The sequence below is a fragment of the Podarcis erhardii genome (genome assembly GCF_964252035.2).
Source record: "Podarcis erhardii genome assembly, chromosome: 2".
NCBI classification, from domain to species: Eukaryota; Metazoa; Chordata; class Lepidosauria; order Squamata; family Lacertidae; genus Podarcis; species Podarcis erhardii.
In genome coordinates this window covers 5,040,320-5,060,884 of record NC_138498.1, presented here as the reverse complement: position 1 = coordinate 5,060,884, position 20,565 = coordinate 5,040,320, and the positions used below count along the sequence as shown (strand labels likewise).

Genomic DNA, 20,565 nt, shown 5'->3' with positions numbered 1-20,565 from the left:
GGTGTGATGTCTCTGTTTTAAGCATTCATAGGAATGCTATGTTAAGAAGAAGAAGAAGAAGAAGAAGAAGAAGAAGAAGAAGAAGAAGAAGAAGAAGAAGCAGCAGCAGCAGCAGCAGCAGCAGCAGCAGCGGAGGAGGAGGAGTTTGAATTTGATATCCCGCTTTATCACTACCCGAAGGAATCTCAAAGCAGCTAACATTCTCTTTTCCCTTCCTCCCCCACAACAAACACTCTGTGAGGTGAGTGGGGCTGAGAGACTTCAGAGAAGTGGGATTGGCCCAAGGTCACCCAGCAGCTGCATGTGGAGGAGCGGGGAAGCGAACCCAGTTCACCAGATTACGAGAGTACTGCTCTTAACCACTACACCACACTGTTAAGATACTCCCCCCCCCCAAGAGCTGATAACATGTAAGGTGCTGCGATACTGAAGGAAAAAGAAAATTTTAGGTGAGAAATACCTGATTTTGAAATGTTTTTTTAAAAAAATATTGAAAAATTAAATTTCCTTGCAACATCCCCCCCTTCATCAATTCTGTGGTTGAGATCTTATTTTGGAAATAAATGTAAAAGCTGCCACTCACATGGTCACCAATAGTAAGAATCGTCTCCAGCTGAACAAGCAAGGAACGTTTTGAAAACTGAGAAAGAACCAGTTCTTGCTTAAAAGCTGCTGCTATATCAGATATGAGAGGCAATAGGGCAAGGCCCATTCTCCATCAGCTTACTTAGGACTGTAGTTTGGGTCCCTCCCAGAACTGCCTCCCTCTGTGATTGTTCTATCAATGTGATGTTATTCAAGAATTAATACCTGGAACTGCCCTTCCCCATCTCCCCTCCCTGTTTCTGTTATGTCTATCAGACTGTACATTACATTGTTTGAAAATCTAAGTCACCGTGGTGAAGGGCAGTAATTAAATAATAAGGAAGTGTAGGTAGGCAGGGTAAGAAGCACTGTGGGTCCTTGCAGACTTATTAGCGAGGCTGAAGGGGGGAAATGCCACCCCCTTATCAAAATAATAATAAGCACAAGCACAACCGCAACACATAATTTCAGAAAAGATCAAGAGAACAAGTGTCGTATTTTCAGGTAACTCTTTAAAACAGCAAAGAAAGCCCCACTGTCCAAACTGCGCATCTGAGGGGAGCTCTCACCCGTAGGAGACGGTCTTGGAATTTGTCTCTGCCAGAGGCGACAGGCTCACCTTTAGCCAAGAGATGTCCCCCACCCTCCCGCAAACACTCAACAACAGGTAGGCGCCAAAGTCCAGAGCGTACAGGCCAGCCAACGAGGGTCAGCAGGCCTGGCCAAGTCCCAAACGACACGATTTGTCCCAAACAGGACTTGGTTGGATTAATTACACAACAGCTGATATGCCAGCACAGAAGGTATATATGTATATATATACACACAAGGCATGGTCCACGAACGTTGCCACCCATCCTCTCCACTGGGCCGGTGGGCATGTCGCCTGTGCCGAGAGTCGAGGAGCCACTGCTTTCTACGTCGACATGAAAGGACAGTCCCAATGTTTCCAGAAAGTTCCACCAAGTTGGGGTTGATGCCGATCCTGGAGATAGCAGCACAAGGAATGATGGGTGGGTGGGTCGGGTGCCAAGATGCCAGAGCCGCTCGCTGACTAGCGAGGGGTTTGAAAGGAACAAGAGGCTGTGTACGAAAGGTCCCAGCACATAGGCCTCTTTCTCCAGCTTTGATCAGTTACCCAAAACAAATCCATGCTAATTCTGCTTCCCACTCACTCAAAGCCAAACCCCAGGGACTATACATTCTGTGCCCAAATGATACAAATTCTACAAGTGCATTTTGTTTAATTTTATTCTAATAGGCGGTCCCAAAAGTGTTAAAAGTTCTGCAAGCGAGCTAGAGGGCACAGAGGGAATGGAATGAAGGATTTTGGCCTTATTTTGGCATCCTCATGGGAAGAACAGAACCCTACCCCTTGCCCATAGTAGGAACATGAGATCCAGTGTGATCTAGTGGATATAACAATGTCCTCACAGGTGGGAGATCTGGATTTAAAATCCAACATCTGCCACGGACACTCTGGGCAAGCCACTGATTTTTCTCAAAAAGACACACACACTGTGCTCCTTTGCTTTCTTTCTCTGGCTATACTGCTCTCTGTTCACTCTAATTTTCATGGGTGTGCCTTCCTCACACCAGCAGTTTTCCCTCCCAAACCTACTAAAGGCCAACATGATAGAAAGAGGGCTGCAGAGGTCTAATTTTAACATCAACAAGGACACACAGATGGTGTGCAAAGCAGAACCTGTGTGTGTAGCCAGGATTTATGTTGGGGGGGGGCGAGGGCAGAACTGAGCTATCTGTGGCACGACTGGTCAGCTAGTTAAGTATTTTTATTTATTTACTTGATGGGGGGCAGTCCCCCCCCCCCATGGCAGAACCCTACTGTGATCTGTGGCTAAGCTCCCTGAAGTTCTTCTTCCAGCCTGGCTGTTATTACCAGAATCAACCCTGGCTGAAGTAAAAAATGCCTGAAGCATGAGGCAGGAAAGGCTTGGCTCTTCTCATCAGCATGCTCTCTTTGATGTAAGTAAACAAACAAACAACCCCCCTCTAGAAATGTGAATGGTCCAAACACAGGAGCAAACCTAAAACATTGTGGGCCCTTCATCCCATCTATTTTGGTCCAAGGAATGAAATTACTATGATGCAAGATGCAGTGGTAGAATTCTGGACTGTGTTACTACAGGTTGCAGGTGCCAGTGGGGATCTTATTTGTGAATGCTCTCCCATGTAAGACAACCAACAAACCTGCTTGTATTGACGTTAGGCAAATACCATCATTACACTGTTTTAAATACCTTTTAAAAGCAGCAAGCCTATCCCAACATATAATTTAGTTGTATTTGTTTTTAAATTTATGCTAATTTTATCTGTATATCACTGATAATTATTTCACACTGTTTGTGTACACCACTTAGGAGAGTTTCGATTAAGCAGTATAAATTCTTCTAAACAAATAAATGCAGCGGTCTAGCACATCAGGGGGAAAGATTTGCTGTAGCTCTCTTCCTGACATGCTTGTTTATTACATGCCTGGATAAGGAGTTTGTTATTATTAATGTTATTTAAAGCCACACAACATATTGTCATCAAATAAAAACAAAAGCCCTCCCTGCAAGCATTCTGAAGTGGTACAGTCCAGGACTCTACCAACTCACTCATTCTGTGTAATGTGCAGATTGACTTGAACTTTCTAACCCAGCCAATTCAAATGCATGTCTCTAACACAGCCTTCCCCATGCCTCTGTTCCCAACTCCTTCCAGCAAGAAATTCCATTCCAAATGTCATCTCAGAATGCCCAGCACTTTGCATCCTGCGTCAAGATCACACTGTGAGACGGTTTGTTCCGAGAGATGAGGACGCTTTCTCCACAACTGCTGGACCTGGCAGAAACAACACACCATTCCTGGAGACACAGTGGCCGGGAGCAAGATCAGTCATTGGTGATGCCCTTGGCCCGCAGTTCCTCTTGCACCCGAGCAAGGTATGTAGGATCAGGGTAGCCAAACCTGGTAGGAAACGGAGATCAAATGTCATAAACTTATTTCAAGGCCCTGGCAATTTAGCTGTGTTTTACCACTTAGGTCAGTGATTTTCCAGATTTTCCACTTCTGCCTGAGCATGGGGAACTGTGGGGTGGGGGTGGGGGTGGGGAGGACTCACTGCCCAGAGAAAACTAGCATATCAGGGGCAAAAACTCAGCCTCCTGGGCAACCTCCCATCCGTCTTTCTCTAGGGTTCAGGAAAACCAACTAGGCATCTGGAACTTGAGTAAAAGGGTCCCAGAGTGGTCATGTGACAGAAGATGAATGTTAATGGAGCCAGAGAAAGCTCTTGGTTATTGCTGCCAGCTTCCTGAGGACTCTGTAATGTAGCTTGCTGAGAATCCTAACCCTTTTCCAAGCAGCCTCTAAAGTACTCACCTACCCTTGGTGACCCAACCTTCAATGCCCCCATACTTATTCCCCCTCCCTCTCTCCCACCCCACAACTCCATGGCAGGTCCTTACAGCTGCGGTCCACCGGTGCAGTTGGTTTTGTGATGGATGTCGTTCCAGGTGATGACGTTGGCTCGGCCTGTGGTCATGGAAGTGCCGATGGTGAAAGTGAGGCGTTGGTCAAAGGCCTTGCGGAACAGTGCCAGCACCTTGTTGCCTTCGGGGCAGTCGGGCAGGTAGGCCACACGAGTGGTGCCTGGGTAGCGGACGCCAGGGTTGGGGTGCTCCACCTGCAAAAGGTGAGCCAGGCAAGGCAAGGAGAATCCATTGTTAACCTAAGAAGGTTGGTGAACTGGAAGGGCTGGGAAGCCAGGGACAAGGGCCTGCTCTGATCCTGAGCCTGCTGACCATGGTTTAGATCACCCTGCTTCCACTGAGGCCTCTTGGTCCTCTGCAGAAATCTAAGATTTTTGGGATTCCTGAAGGCAGCAGCAGGAGGGAAAATGACACACCTCAGCTGCCATTTTAAATCTTCTACCAGATATTTTGGGGAACAAGAGGGCAGACCAAAACATGGGCTATTTATCACTTTCAAAGCAGGATTTCATTCTCTGCTACAATGCAGCACTCCATGAATGCATCGGGATGCGCATGGGACCAGGTGCATGTACCGTATTTTTCGCCCTATAGGACGCACTTTTTCCCCTCCAAAAATGAAGGCGATATGTGTGTGTGTCCTATGGGGCGAATGCAGGCTTTCGCTGAAGCCTGGAAAGCGAGAGGGGTTGGTGCGCACCGACCCCTCTCGCTCTCCAGGCTTCAGGAAGCTATCCGCAAGCCTTGTGAGCCCTGCGTGACTTCCTGCCGGGCTCCCAAGGCTTGCGGACAGCAGCCTGTTCTGGGGGCTGGGGTCGGGGGAAGCTTGGGCTTCCCCCGCCCCAGCCCCGCGCCTGGGGGGGGGGAAATAATTTTTTTTCTTTATTCCCCTCCAAAAAACTAGGTGCACCCTATGGGCCGGTGCGCCCTATAGGGTGAAAAATACGGTAATTAAGATCAGGGCAGCTGAACAGTCACACAGAATGAGAGCGAGGAGGATGTGGCAGACTGAACCTCCAGCTTTGGTCTCCGGCTCCTCCCCTTAGCCATGCAGCCCACTGAGAGGAGACTCTTTACCAGTCACCATCTCTCAGGCCCACTCCTACCTCACAGGGCTGTTGTGAGGATATAAGTCCCTTTGAGGAAGGGTGGAATACAAATGTGATTAATTTGGTGGCAATAGAAAAACACTATTTGGCACATTTTCCAAAGTTCAGTGAATACACATTTGCATTCTACATACCATCAAGAGAGTTCACTGGGATCGACAGAAATAACGCAGGGGGAGAAACTATACCTTGAACATATACCATTAAAAATGACTTTATATTGGTGCCAGCAGGGCAGGGAGCCACTTAGCAGAGCCAGCAGGAAGGCCCACAAATGCGGCAGTCACATTTGGGAACAAGTGAATAAACACACACTACCATCTAAAAGAGGCTCCACTCTGTGGATGGTGTGACCATTAAGTCCATAGTCCAAAATCACCTGACCAACTCTGGGACTTTATTATATTATCCTCCATTGACTGCAACAAGCATTTTTATTCCAGTAGCAAACACAACAGCTGCTAATAACAGAGCTTCCATTTGCATACTGGGAACCTGAAGAGAAGACACTGTGAAAGCTCAATAAAATATAAAATTTTAAGGTTTATAGACATGTCCTCGGGTAGACTCATGAAATTCCACACACCAGATTCTACCAAATACAAAGTAGGAAGGCCATGAAAAACCATTTTGGAAAAGGAAGTATCTGTGGGATTGAGTGTGGGTATGTATGAATATTTTAAAGGATTGTATGAAATGTATGTTTGTATATTTATAATATGTATGTATTAATGTTGAATTATTTTAATAATAAAATATTTGTGTGGTTAAATTTTTTTTTAAGAAAAAAGAAAAAAAGAAAAACCATTTTGCTTTATCCCAAAGCTGTGGAAACTTTTTAGATATTGTCCTCTTTATCCCAAAATGGTGTTTTTCTTGACGGAAAGTTACTTTGGCTGGCTGGATCGCCACATACACTTACTTTGGCAATCCATCCACTGGGAAGCACGCTCACTTCTCTGTTCACTCTCCTTCTCTGCTTTCTTTTTTCTTTTCTGTTTTCTTTTCTTGGTCACTTCTCTTTTTTCTTCACTTCCCTCTGTCGCCCCCTAGTCTTGTGCAATGGCCCTCCCTTTACAATATTTTCACCTGGGGCCCCTTGGAATATCCTGGGGCCCCCAGGGGGCCATATGGCCCCTGGTTGAGAAACACTGCTGTACCCTATGTTCCCAGCTCCCCCTCCAGGAAGGAGAAGACACCATTCACCTTCAATCTACATGCAACCCACTCAAAGGTTTTCCTTCACAACTGAGCCCCACCTCCCAGGACAAAACTATGGCTCTTCAAACGTCGTTTGATTCCCACCAAGCCAGGCAGCATGGCCAACAGTCAGACATGATGGTAATACCCCTGGCGATACAGAAACCGAACAAACTCCCCATCGCCTTCCAATGTCCAGCTTCGAGGCTCCTCTCAAATCCTCATGTTGTCTCTAGACCCTGATTTTTCCTATCACTCCAGCTCCCACAGAACTAAGAGTCACCAGGAAGAGGGAATCCTGTCACTATAGCCCTTTTTGCATGTTAGTAGCACCTACAATTGTCCCCAGTGTGAAGAGGAACGCAAGGCTGTGCTTGCTGGCGGTTCCCACTCTGGCCCCACTTGAACTATACAATTAAAGCAGAATCATGTCACTTTAAACAGTTATGGGTTCCCCTAAAGTATCCTGGGAACTGTAGTTTGTTAGGCAACCCCTATCCCCCTCACTGAGCTACAATTTCCAGAGTGGCTTAACAAACACTTGAAGAGGGAACTCTGTGGAGATTTTAGCTCCCTGAGGGGAATACTGGTCTCAGCACCCTTAACAAACGACAGCTCCCAGAAGTCTTTGCAGGAAGCCATGGCTGTTGAAAGTGGCATGACACTGCTTTAAATGTAGAGTGCGGATGACGCCCCTGTCACAATCCACGCATTGGTTAGGGCTTTCAGAAGCAGAAAGCCTGCTCTGTGTGCCCTTGTGGGATTTAGGAGTCTGAGCAATCAGGGGCTTAAATTGTGCCCACGTGAATGCAGCAGGCTCCCCACTTTAGACACAATACAAGGACAGCAGGGAGGCTGGGCTGGCAGCCAACACAACACCGGACGAGAGAGCCAGTGAGTTTGGCCTTGCTCTCCCACTCAGACAATGATAATAGGTGACTAATCCTATGCAAGTTTACACAGAATTTAGCAGGGCTCATTCCCATGTGACTGTGCACAGGACTGCAGTCAAGAAATATTAAGTGTGTGGGATGGGGGGCAGCACAGACAGAAGCAGATTGCCAATTGCCATCAAGTTCTATAGAGCAAAGTAAGGCTGCAAACAGTATTGCTGGGTGGGGGGCAAAGCTGCCTTCTTCCGAGTAACAAGGGGGCAACCAGGAACAGGTTTAGATTCCCATCCCAATGGTGCTTCTCAGAAACCCCTTTTAGCATGACCCACAAAAGTCAACTCACTTATGAGGATATATATATATAAACAGTGTATGTGGGGGTACCGCTGTGGGGGGAACAAAACATGCCCCTTGCCCTGACACTAGGTGCCCTCTCCTCCACCGCATGTGCCACAATGTGTCTCAGTGCAGTGAATGCGCCCCTTGACAACACTTCCCTGACCCTCACAGCAACAGCCATGAATACAGGTAGAGAGATCAACCCTACTTACTCCTTGTATGCCAGGTGGGAAGACATACTGGATGATGATGGTGCCATATTTCTCATAGCCAGGGAGGAGCAGGCTTGAGTCCTTGGAGACCAGCATGCGCCCGTTCTCCGGCTGGTTGCCCACCAGTTGCCCATAGAAACGCCCACACATAGGGCAGGCCTTCTTGACTTGCAAGGCCCGGGTGATGCAGTCCTCGCAGAAGGAGTGCTTGCACTTCTCCAGAGTCTTAATGTTCTGGATCTCCCCCAAACAGATGGGGCACTGGCTGTCCTGTTCCTCCTCCCCTCCCCGCGAGCAGCTGGCCACACCTCCGCTGCCGCTGACCACTCTGGACCCGGAGGTCTGCTGCCCTCTGGATATCAACGCAGCCCCTCGGCGGTGGAGCTCCACAGCGCCGTGCTCTCGGCTCTTCTCCATTAAGGCCATGCAGCCCATCAGCTCGCTCTGGCGCTGGGCCTTCTTCAGCTCCTTCTCCGTCTCCTTGAGCAGCGCCTTGAGGGCTTTGCGGGCCAGGTAGAGGCCGTTGCTTGGCCCGTGGGCCGGCAGGGTGATCTGCAGCACGTAGATCTCGGAGGTCTCGCCATCGATCAAGATGCCGACCTTGTTCTCCTCCTTCAGCTTAACCAGCTTGGCTGGGCTTTCCTTGGTCAAGAAGTCCCAGACGTGTTTATTTACCGTGAGCCTATTCTTGGTGGTGCCTCCGCAAGCGGCCATCCTGGATAAAACAAACGATACTGAAGAGAGAGAGGGAAAGGAAGAAGAGAGTCATCAGAGCTGCAGAAAGTGGCTCCAGGCAGGATTAAAGACAACCAGACACTCACATTCAGCCCTTCTCATCATCGGAACAAAGCTGGTCAGGACTTGAAGGCTGTTATTGGTCTGCTCTGATAAAAGTTTTTTTGGTTTTGCTGAGCATGACATATACTAGAAACCCATTAGCAGACCCCCAGATATTCAAAATCCCTTCGTCTTTGTTCTGATTCAATACATCCGTACTACCTAATCCCATCTTAATACAACCCTGTGTCAAGCACTCCCAGAATGTTTGAATAATCAGAAATCTAACTAGGTTGGGGGAACCCAGGATTTTAACAGCTCGTTTTACTATTATGAAGCGGGTGGGGAGAGGAAAGGGATGAATGTGTGCATCATGTGCAGTTCTGCCCTGACAGAAGACTTAGCCTCCCCCGGGGGGGGGGGCAACCTACACACGTTCTTGTTGGGCTTCAGTTTGCATCATTCCTAGCCAGCATGGCCAGTGGTCAGGGATGATGGGATTTGGGAGTCGAGGCTCCCCATCCCTGATTTAAGTAGTTACAGCTATAGTGGATTGCCTGGATTTTGTTTGTTTCAAGACCAGCCTACAGCTGCACAGTGTTGCTGTCCTTCCTATCACCCCACCCTGATTTCTCTGAGTCCATGAAGATGCAGGGTAAGAGACATAACAAACACAGGGAGCTGCCTTTCACAAGGTCACACTCTTTGCCATCTGGCCTTGCACCGCCCGGCTGACAAACAGCTCTACAGGGTCTTAAGCAGAGGCCTGTCTGCTCCCAGGTTATATTTTAAGTGGAAATGCCAGGAGGGATTGAATAGGATGTCTTCCCCATGCAAAGCTGTGGGTCTTCCCTGGATACTGAGTCATGCACAGAGCACTTCCACATTGTGGCAAGTGACCAGCCGTTCCCACACTGCAACTTCCTTCTAGTCAATTAGTGTGCAAAGCAATCAAATGTTTAAACATCAGCTGCACAATAAGGCATGGCTTTCCTCCTGACTTTAGGACAAAGGGTGGAATTCAATGTAGTGCTGAGTGGGGTATGCATGCATGGAACGAGAGCCACTGGTGCAACAGGACTCTGCCCCCTCTCTCCTTCCCAAGTGCACTGCCGAAACCTGTTCTAGGGGTTCCCCCCAACCCTCCAGAGCACATTTTGGTGGTGCGGAGGTGGGGGGGGGAGTACCCCACTGTGCAAGTGGACATTGTCCCATGCATTCAACTATTAAACTATAAAGACTGCAGGGTTTTGAAATAGAGGACATCCATTATGATCTTGTTCTGAAATGGCCAACAAGCCTTTCAAAATAAATCTGTACTATCTACTCCCAAGCTCCTTTAAGGGGCATTTGGCAAGCTTAAGCAGAGCATTACTGGGTAATTAGAACCCACCAGCAATCCATGAGGAATAAAAGATTAGTAAAAAAGATTTCAAAGCCTTTTGAGAGACATCATCTTGGAGAGACAGCCTAACAGGACAGAGGAGGTGGAATATACCCAGCTCTTAATAGCCAAAGTATATTACAACCCCAAGCATATATATTCAAAAGACATCTTCAAAAAGTTCAGCTTGTTCTCTTATAAACTGTTTTTGAAACATCTGGAAATGGGGTTATGGATTTATTTATTTATTTATTTATTTATTTATTTATTTATTTATTTATCACTGAAAGAACACCTGCAAAAAGTTTGCTTTTTCAAGTGTATAAAATGCTGCTTTTCAAATGTTTGACATTGTGGAGTTGTTCCCTATCTTTCTATAATGTCAGCATAATTTGTAGTTTTTAATTGTTGTTTTGATGTCTTTCACTGATTTCTCCAGCACAATTCTCACAGGGCACCCTGGGGTAGCCAGGCATCTTAGACATAACTGCCCTTAGTATGTGATAAGACAGAGGCCGCTTTATTGTTTCATCCAGATCAACCCGGTTACTCGAGAGACTGCCTTATCTCTTACATACCCAGTAAGTCACCAGTTCCACAGGGGAGTTTTTCCTTCAAGCTCCCCACATCAGATATCAGAGGCCTGCTCCAATGGAACTCAGAAGAGTTACTACTAAATGTGGCTGCCTCTGTTCTGTGGGAAAGTATTCCTGTCAAGACACAACAGGTGCCCACTAGCTGTACTTTCTGGAAAAAAATGAAACTATTTTTGTTTCAACAAGCTAAACAAAAAGGCCTCTGCCTAAATGTTCATTCTGTGATGTTTTGAAACCTACACTCTGTTCTTTTTGCGATGTGGTGCCTTGAGAAATGCATGTGGAAGGTGATCCACAAATTAATAAATAACAGCCGCAAGTATCAAAGAGAATGACCCTGAATAATAGACAAAACTTAACTAAAATTAGGCAGCCATCAAATACCTACTATGCATGCTGGAGGAAAGAGGTAAGTGGCCAGAGGACATTGCATTTGTCATTTCCCAGAATATATGAAGCAAAATAAAACTGCCCCTGAAACTGTTTCTGTTATGATGTGTGGAAAGTGTGCTATCCTGCTTGCAGGCCTCCCATAAGTATTTGGTTGGCTACTGTGAGAGCCGAATGCTAGACCACATCAATCTGATCTAGGCAGGCTCATCTTATGTAGTCCCTTGGCCCAGGACTTCTGTTCCAAGCGCAGAAGCCATGCATGGTGGAGCCTGCCCCTGAATTACCTAACACAGTCAAAGCCGAATAGCAGAGAAGTGGCTTCCCTGGTGCCCTTGCTAAATCTGCCTCCACTGCCATTTGCCCTAGGCATCCCCTACTCTTCCTGGGCCTGATGGGGTTACAATGGAATTTTGGTGCCTGGGAGTCTAACAATCTCCAGAATCTGACACAAGTTCACTGGGTGTGTCTTTGGCAGCGGCAAGTGGTGCCCTCAAGGCAGGGCCATTGGGCAAAAGACCAGGGCTCCACTCAGGAGAACAGGTAGGAAGGCCACCACCACCCCAATGCAGAGGGTTTGCTTACTGAATAAACTTTAAAATGTAAGTAATACACCTTACCATCCCCTCTCCTCCAGAACATTAAACCCAGACTGGGGGCTACAAGCCCGGAGTCTGAAATGATTCAACTGTACCACTGAGAATTCCCTTCCCTTTCAGAGTGAGTCCAAACCTAGCCTTGTTAAGGCTGTGTTCAATTAGGACATGGGTAGGCAAACTAAAGCCCAGGGGCCGGATCCGGCCCAATCGCTTTCTCAATCCGGCCCACGGACAGTTTGGGAATCAGCGTGCTTTTACATGAGTAGAATGTGTCCTTTTATTTGAAATGCATCTCTGGGCTATTTGTGGGGCCTGCCTGGTGTTTTTACATGAGTAGAATGTGTGCTTTTATTTAAAATGCATCTCTGGGTTATTTATGGGGCATAGGGATTCGTTTATTTCCCCCCCAAAAAATATAGTCCCCCCCCCAAGGTCTGAGGGACAGTGGACCGGCCCCCTTCTGAAAACGTTTACTGACCCCTGAATTAGGATTACAGTGGTGCCTCGCAAGACGAAATTAATCCGTTCCGCGAGTCTCTTCGTCTAGCGGTTTTTTCGTCTTGCGAAGCAAGCCCATTGACGGCTTAGCGGACTAGCGCTATTAGCGGCTTTTAGTGGCTTATCGGCTTAGCGGATAAGCAGATAAGCGGCTTAGAAAAAGGGGGGGAGGAGGGAAAAAACCCTGCAGGAACTCTCAAGACATTTTCGTCTTGCGAAGCAAGCCCATAGGAAATTCGTTTTGCGAAGCACCTCCAAAACGGAAAACTCTTTCGTCTAGCGGGTTTTCCGTCTTGCGAGGCATTCGTCTTGCGGGGCACCACTGTACCCTCGTCCATTTCCCCACCTTTTTTTTTTTAAGTGAATAAATGCTCAATTACAGATAGCTGTTTTCAGGAAGAATGGGATAAAGGACCCTGTGATTTTATTGTATGCCACCCCGAGGTTGATGGCGTTCCCCCCTGCTTTTCTGAAGAGCGGCATAGAAATTCTCAGAACAACATACAGTTAAGAATGCCATGTAAAATACATGGAGAGTAATAATCAGCTGGCAAGGCAGTCATTAAAGCAAGGATTTAACAAAACTCTGGTGAAATTGCAACAGAATTGTGACAAGTGTGAAACATTATGACCAGCGTCTATGATTTGCAGCGGTCTTCTTTCTACACAGTGGCCCCTATCCAGCTGGTGGTCACTGCATCTAGGCTTTACATTTAAAACGAATCAATACATTAATTTTAGTTATACGTTCTGCTCCACCGCCCCATTTTCTTCTGCACTTTGGAGTTTTTGGTTTTCGTTTTAATGCCTCCAAGCAAACATTTTTAAAAATCACCATCACAACCCCACACTCTCAAAACTGGGCATTAAAAACAGTTCATAGGCAGACTGAAACCCCAGAACCAACAGCAGAACTCAACTTTTGTTCCCAGACAAATACACACTCACAATAAATTAACCTGTTCAAGCAGACTTTGCCAGCCTTGTGCCCTGCAGATGTTATGGACTACAACTTCCACCAGCCCCCAGCCAGCCCATCTAGCAGCAGTTGGTAGAAGTTACAGTCCAAAACATCTGCAGGGCACAAGGCTGGCAAAGGCTGTGTTAGAATAATCAGCCACTTTCATCCAACTAGACTCAAGATACACCTCTTTGGCATGACCAGGAGGTTAGAGATGGGCCACTGGTCGTGGCCCTCCAGATGTTACTGGTCTCCATTTCCCATCAACCCTGACCATTGACCATACTGGATGGGGCTGGTGGGAGTTGGGAGTCCAATGGCATCTGGAGGGCTACAGGTTGCCAACTCTTGTAGCAATGTCTGAGATATGAAGAAGAGCACATTCCCCCAAAAAGCGGGGGGCGGGGGGGATGTGCCACATGGGAGATGTGCACAGTTACCTTCCCAAAGTTTAGAGGGAAAATAGCAAGTCTGCCTGTTGCCTTCTCTCTCTCTCTCTCTCTCTCTCTCTCTCTCTCACACACACACACACACACACACACACACACACACACACAAATGTTCTCAGAACCACGCAGCAGTGGTATAGTGTTAAATTTTGATGTTCAGGCAATCTTTATACCCATGTACTATACACTCCAAGACTATACAACCAAAAATCAAATTTTGACCAATGCAATCATTATTACTCCAAAACCAAGCCAGTTTCCCCCAACCCCCACCCCTGCCTTGCTTAACGTTCAGCCCAGTGAATTATTCTAGTGGCCTCAAAAACTTGCTCACTATTTCGTGAAAGTTCCATTAGTCCTAACTAAGGGATTTTGGAATGCCACTCCTGCCAGTTTACCCCTTGGACACACATGCAACTTACCTGCTGCTTTCCTTTGTTAATTCGGGGGGGGGGCTTCTCTCTGGGTGGAAAAGAAAGCTTCCTAATCTGGCAGGCAGAGGATTAGGCTCATAGCACCCCAAAGAGAGGACACCATCACCTTTGCCCTGACACTAAGCGGCAATTGATTTGGACCCTTCTCCGGAGTTACCCAGAAAGAAGAGGGGTGCTTTCGCGTCGAGGCCTCAGGCAGAAGGATGCACCCCTACGGGCGACGATGGCAGAGTCAAGGGGCCTTTGGAGCTAATGGGAGGGTGTGGAATTCACGTCCGTGGGACACAAAAGAACCCCAAGAGCACAGGAGGGAGAGGGAGAGGGAGAGATGGGGAGAGGGAGAGGGAGAGCGGTCTGTTTCCTTCCCCCGCGCCGGAGATCGCAGCACCGTACCTGGCGAGCCCATGGGAGAGGCTGAGCGCGAGGACCAGCCGGATGTGGGAGTTCAGCTGAGCTGCGAATCAGACACTGCAAAGGGAAAGAAGGGGGCGGGTTAGGTCGCGGCTGCGCCGAGAGGGAAATTGCGCGATATTTTTAGCTGCCGCGGACGAGCTTCTCTTCTTGCGCCCGAGCGCAGCGCGCCTGAGCAAGCGCTTCCTCGATCCTGAGACAAGGCCTTCACCTTCAATAGCCCCAAAAACCTTTTCGTTTTGCCTGTTTGCTGCCAAGAAGCAAATCCTCCTGAGTTCAATGTGTCTCACTACCTGGTGAGTTTTAAGATTGCCGTTTTGCCTCCCATTAGCCGGGCATTTCCATTTTGCTTTTGGGCGCAATCCTAGGTACACTTACCTGGAAGTAAACCACGCAGAACTCAGCCATGCAATCCTGTCTTTGTCTACCAGAGAGTTTAAAGGGGTAACACCCTCAACTAAGAGGGTTACGGGATTGCAGCCTTACAGTGCTTATGAAGTTCAATGAGAGTTAGTTGCTTGTGTGTACAAGATTGCAGCTTTAGTGATTTGTAAAATTCGGCCTAATAAAGGATTGTTTCACTGAGCCTTTTGGGATGAAGAAGTTCTTGTCTTCAGAGCACGAGTCCAAATTTAGAATTTATGCAATAGTTTTATTCTTATTTCACTACAACATATATATTCTGACTTCTGTGTGATATTAAATAAGCTAGTGACACCATTTTAAACTGCAAATGCAAAAAAAGCATTACAATAAGGAATAAAGGTGCCACAGTGTGTGTGTGTGTGTGTGTGTGTGTGTGTGTGTGTGTGTGTGTGTGTTGTGGAGAACTTGCCCTTACCATCATGTACTGGCCACAGCTCTTCCTTACACACCCAAAGAACAAAGCTTAAGATGGGCTAGTGGTTAGATTAGAACTATCTGTAGCCCAGAAGCTGGTTTTGAATGCTCATTCTAAGGCATCCTTGCCTGTTCTGCTACCAGAGACCATTAAAATAATCACTTAAGAGCCTTCTCCCAATTACAGTGGTGCCCCGCAAGACGAATGCCTCGCAAGACGGAAAACTCGCTAGACGAAAGACTTTTCCGTTTTGGAGGTGCTTTGCAAAACGAATTTCCTATGGGCTTGCTTCGCAAGACGAAAATGTCTTGCGAGTTCCTGTGGGTTTTTTTCCCTCCCCCCCCCCTTTTCTAAGCTGCTAAGCCGCTTATCAGCTAAGCCGATAAGCCGCTAAAAGCCGCTAAACTGCTAATAGCGCTAATCCGCTAAGCCGTCAATGGGCTTGCTTCGCAAGACGAAAAAACCGCTAGACGAAGAGACTCGCGGAACGGATTCTTTTCGTCTTGCGAGGCACCACTGTACATCAGTACTGCCCCATTCTATTGCATTATTATTGCCTCATCTGCACTATACATTTAAATCAGTATCGCTCCACTTTAAACAGTCATGGCTTCCATGGCCGTCTTAAGCATATCTGGCGCCGTGGTGCAAAGCTCCCTCCGGTGCCGGTAGCCCCCCCCCATTTCCAAGAGTTTTTTAGGAAGGACGGTGCTGCCGGTGGGGCCGGAGGAGGCGGGCAGTGGCTGGAGGGTGGCTCCTCTCGCGAGGAAGAGGCAGAGGCTGGAAACTGTGCCTCCTGGCTCAGCTGGCCGCTTCGTGCCACGGTGGCCACAGCAGACGGAGGCTCCGGGCACAGCGCTGCTTCGTTGTGGTATGGCGGAGGCAGGCGAGGGTGGTGAGCTGATGCCGGGAGATGCTGCATCCACATGCTGCCTCTTCCCTGGTGCCCTCCAGAACTTGGCGCCCTGGTGCCCAGCGCCACTAGCCTCTATGGGTAAGACACCCCTAATGGCTTCCCCCAAGGTATCCTTGAGTTTGTTAAGGGTACTGAGAGTTGTTAGGAGATCCCCATTCCCACCACAGAGCTGAAAACCGATCCCCAAGGATGATGGCAGGGTCATATCACTGTACAGAGTTGCTGGGAGCTATGTAGAATACCCAGCGCAGGCCTGGAAGAGGAAGAGGTCTACTGACATCCTGACTGGAGCTCTTCCTAGTGCGACTCTTGGATGACCTCAGACAGGGCTGGAAAATGCTTTTGGTGGCATCGTGTGTGGGGGTGCTGCAATTCATCAAAAGTTTCTTTGCCTGGAAGAGAGCCTTACTTCACCATTTCCAAAGCCAATCTTGCAGGAACATTAGTTGGTTTGTGAGAAAAAGCCACCATTCTACCTATTTTGTGAAAGCTTGAACAAATCTGCAACAACTGCCTATGTAGCAAGCTCAACTCACCTGGATTTCCTTCCAGTTCTGGGTGTAGACTAGGTACAAATCTCACTTGCAGCGCTGTCTACCTAAGTAAGGGGGGTGTTTTCATGGATGTAATGTTGTAACTCGCTCTTGGATCCCTTTGTAGGCATGAAGAGCAGGCTATAATTATCTGAAGTAATTAGTAAGTTTTATTGTAGAGGGCTCTAGCTCAGTGGTAGAGCACATGCCTTGCCTGAAAAAGGCTCCAGGTTCCACCCCTCGTGTTTGGGAGACTCTCCTGAAATCCTGCCTGTCAGTGTCAACAATACTGAGCTGGGCTGGTGGTTGCAGCCAATGGTATGACTTGGTATAAGGCAGCTTCCTATGTTCCTAAATGCTAAGATCCCAGGCGCTGCAAAGCTTCCTTGTCCTGGAAGTCTTTATGGAGCTTTTGCCTGGACCAAATTGGGGAAGGGGAAACAAGAAGGAATGAGGGCAAGAGATGGTGAGCCAACTCTCTTCCTGCTGCAAGGTCTCTAGGGATCACCACAACACCCTTCCCAAATACACTAGAGCTGAGGAAACAAAACAAAAACCCACCAAGATCACACAAAAATCAAGTAGGCCTATGCAGTCACTTCTGGTTTGAAGGATCTTGAAGAAACAAACCCAGCTCGTAATGAGTTCAACTCTACAACTAAACAGTTGAGAACTCTACTATGATGACAACAACCAACCAACCAACCAACCAACCACACAGTTTTCCATCACCACAGGCCAGGCACCATACAGGAAACACTACTAACTCAATCCTAACAGCTTCACTGAGTCATTATTGGATCTTTAGTAGGGGGAAAACACCACCACAGGATTTGGGAATACTGGATATGCCTTGAAAGATCACAGGGGAACAGTTGGGGTGGGGTGATCTTCCATGTCTATTTTCTGGTACCATCAGTATGGAGGCCAAGGCATTTACCCTTTGTGAACAGCAACATCACAGGTAGCCTTTAATCCAGCAAATATGGGACAGCCAGTGAGGGCAGTCCAGTAGCAAAGGACCCAATCTTGGAATCATAGAGTTGGAAAGGACCCAAGGGTCATCTAGTCCAACCCCCTGCAATGCAGGAATCTCAGATAAAGCATCCAGGACATATGGCCATCCAACCTCTGCTTAAAAGCCTTCAAAGAAGGAGAGCCCACAACCTGCCAAGGGAGACCGTTCCACTGTCAAACAGCTCTTACCTTCAGAAAGTTCTTCCTGATGTTTAGTCGGAATCTCCTATCTTGTAACTTGAAGCCATTGGTTCAAGTCCTACCATCCAGAGCAGGAGAAAACAAGCTTGCTCCGTTTTCTTTGTGACAGCCCTTGAGATATTTGAGGATGGCTATTATATCTCCTCTCAGTCTGCTTTCCCCTCAGGCTAAGCATACCCAGCTCCTTCAACCTTTCCTCATAAGGCTTGGTTTCCAAATCCTTGATCATCTTGGTTGCCCTCCTCGACACATGTCAACATCCTTCTTAACTTTCCAGAACTGGAAACAGTATTCCAGGTGTGGCCTGACCAAGGCAGAATAGAGTGGTACTATTACTTCCCTTGATCTGGACACTGTTGATGCCGCCTAAAATAGCATTAGCTTTTCCTTGCTGCTGCATCACACTGTTGACTCATGTTAAGCTTGTGGTCCACCAAGACCCCTAGAACCTTTTCACATGTACTACTAGTAAGCCAGGTGTCCCTGACCCTATATTTGTGCATCTGGTTCTTCCTGCCTAAGTGCAGAACCTGACATTTGTCCCAAAATGAAACTCATTTTGTTAGCTTGTGCCCAGTACTCCAGTCTGTTAAAGTCATTTTGAATTCTGATTCTGTCTTCTGTCTTAGCTACCCCTCCCAGTTTGGTGTCATGAGCAGATTTGATGAGCATCTCCTCAATTCCTTCATCCAAGACATGTATAAAGGCGTTGGACAACAACAGGCCCAGGACACAACCTTGCGGCACCCCACTTGTCATTTTTCCCCAGGGTGACAAGGAACCATTAATTAATACTTTTGGGGGTTGGTCAGTCCACCAGCTACAAATCCACTTAACAGTTACCTTGTTTAGTCCACATTTTACCAGATTCTTTACAAGAATATTATAAGGGGGGGGGGTTCAATTTATATTTCTGCCACTTGAGAATGGGGAATTTTAGCATGCATGGCTTTCCTCACCTCTGTGACATGATGAGAAATCATGCTTGTTAAAAAGGGGTTGTTGTTGTTGTTGTTTTGCATAGCCATTAAGTGTACAGGAGCCCTGCCCCCTATTGCATCTGGACACTTCTACCTACGTGACCTTGGGCACAGCAGGGCCTTTACATTCCAACAGGCCTCACCTGTACAATAAGGATAAAAGGCCCCAGCCCACTGCCATTGCGATGGAGGAAAAAGGAAAACAAACATGGGGTGGAGGGGGGAATAGAAGAAAAGAAAGCTACTGCAATTGGGTGGGGTTGGGGAGTGAGAGGGAAAATCACATTTCACGGCTCCCTGCCCCTGGGTATGTGGGGGGGGGGTGAGGGAGATTTTTATATCAATCCATTTCCCTCCCCCCCCCCCAATCTGGGTGCAGCTTCCAGTCTCACCAGGCTGCCTCCTCCATTCACCAGGGGTTGTTTATCAAAGAGGAGGCCCAGCAGCCTTCACTCCCTTGAAGAAACCGGGATAAAAACGGAACAAAGGGGAAGGGCGGGGGGGGGAGCTGGGGGGAAAGACAATGCCTGGGAAAATAAGGCTTGATTTCTCTACTCCTCTTCAACACGTCCCCGGCCCGGAGTGCGCATCCAGAGAGCTCCATCACATCCCCGCCCCAGCTCCAAAGAGCCCCCCACCCCACCCCACCCCACCCCGCCCTGTTTTTCAGACCCCTTCCCCGCCACCCTCGGGGCCAAAGACCTGAAACACGACGCGCAACAGGGAATGACCAAATGTCTCCATATCCGCACCTTCGCCGGATGAGAAAAAAGGTGGGCAGTTAAGTTTCATCCTCACTTGACCCAGTTCTGCCTCGGCCCCAGACCGCCTCGCGGGGGGGGGGGGCGGCCGAGGGAGGCGAAGAGAAAGCTCTTTCCCCGCCCGCCTCCGCGATTCGGAGACGCCGGGCAGGTAGACGAGCAGGCAGCAGCGCGATGGGCACGTCGTTACATAAAGCCCCGCACAAAGCCCCTCCGTGTCGTGTCCCCCCCCAAAGATGAGGGGACCCATTTGGTACCGTGACACCCCCCCCCCCGCCGACGCCTGTGTGTGTACACAAGGCAGCCGCGCGCGCGCGCACCCAGCCTCCCCTCAACGCAACCCTTCGGGGCAACACCCCGCTGCAAAGCCAGCCGGCGACACACAAGGATGTGCAGACGAGGCCCGGTCAATGCACCACATTCTCGTCCTCGTTTTCATTTCGGCGAGGAAAAAGCAGCGACTGCAGCAGCAGCGCCAGCCCCGCGCCCGCCGCGCAATGCCCGCCCCCCGCCGCGCTCGGGCAAGCGGGCTCCTCTCCCCCCCCCCCGGAGGCGGCGGCGGCGGCGGCACCCACCATAGCGGAGCATCCGAGGCTGGCGAGGAAACTCCGTCCATCGGAAGCTTGGCCCGGGCTGCGCTGGCGGAGGCGGAGGCGCGGGCGGAGGACGAGGCGGCCTTTGGCGCGCCCGAGGTGGCGGCGCGGGGAAGCGCGCCCAGGTGCCGCGGGGTTGCTGCTGCTGCTGCCGCCGCCGCCGCCGCCGCTCAGCGCCCCGCTCCCCGCCAAGCAGCCATCGCCGGGCGCGTCACGTGGCGCCCGCTTGGTGCCGGAATGGTGGTCCTAGCCATGGCAACACCGCGACGTGGCTGCGGAGAGAGCGCGGGGCCCGGCTGGCGGTGGGCGGCGGGGAGGAGCGGGGAGCGGCAGCAGCAGCAGCAGCTCCGCGTTTCTCACGACATCCTCCTCTCAGCGGCCGCCCCACA

The 20,565-nt window shown here is 48.9% G+C and overlaps 1 protein-coding gene across 1 annotated transcript; it reads right to left on the bottom strand.

Annotated features, from left to right (window-relative positions):
- Window positions 1-1,080: 1,080 nt before the first annotated feature.
- DTX3 (deltex E3 ubiquitin ligase 3) lies at window positions 1,081-20,340 on the bottom strand. Its single transcript, XM_081851794.1, is given in 8 exon segments — window positions 1,081-3,558; window positions 4,059-4,276; window positions 7,836-8,114; window positions 8,117-8,196; window positions 8,199-8,252; window positions 8,255-8,569; window positions 14,317-14,391; window positions 20,159-20,340. Coding segments are annotated over 7 exon segments (1,035 nt in total). The 5' UTR covers window positions 14,330-14,391; window positions 20,159-20,340; the 3' UTR covers window positions 1,081-3,482.
- Window positions 20,341-20,565: the final 225 nt, after the last annotated feature.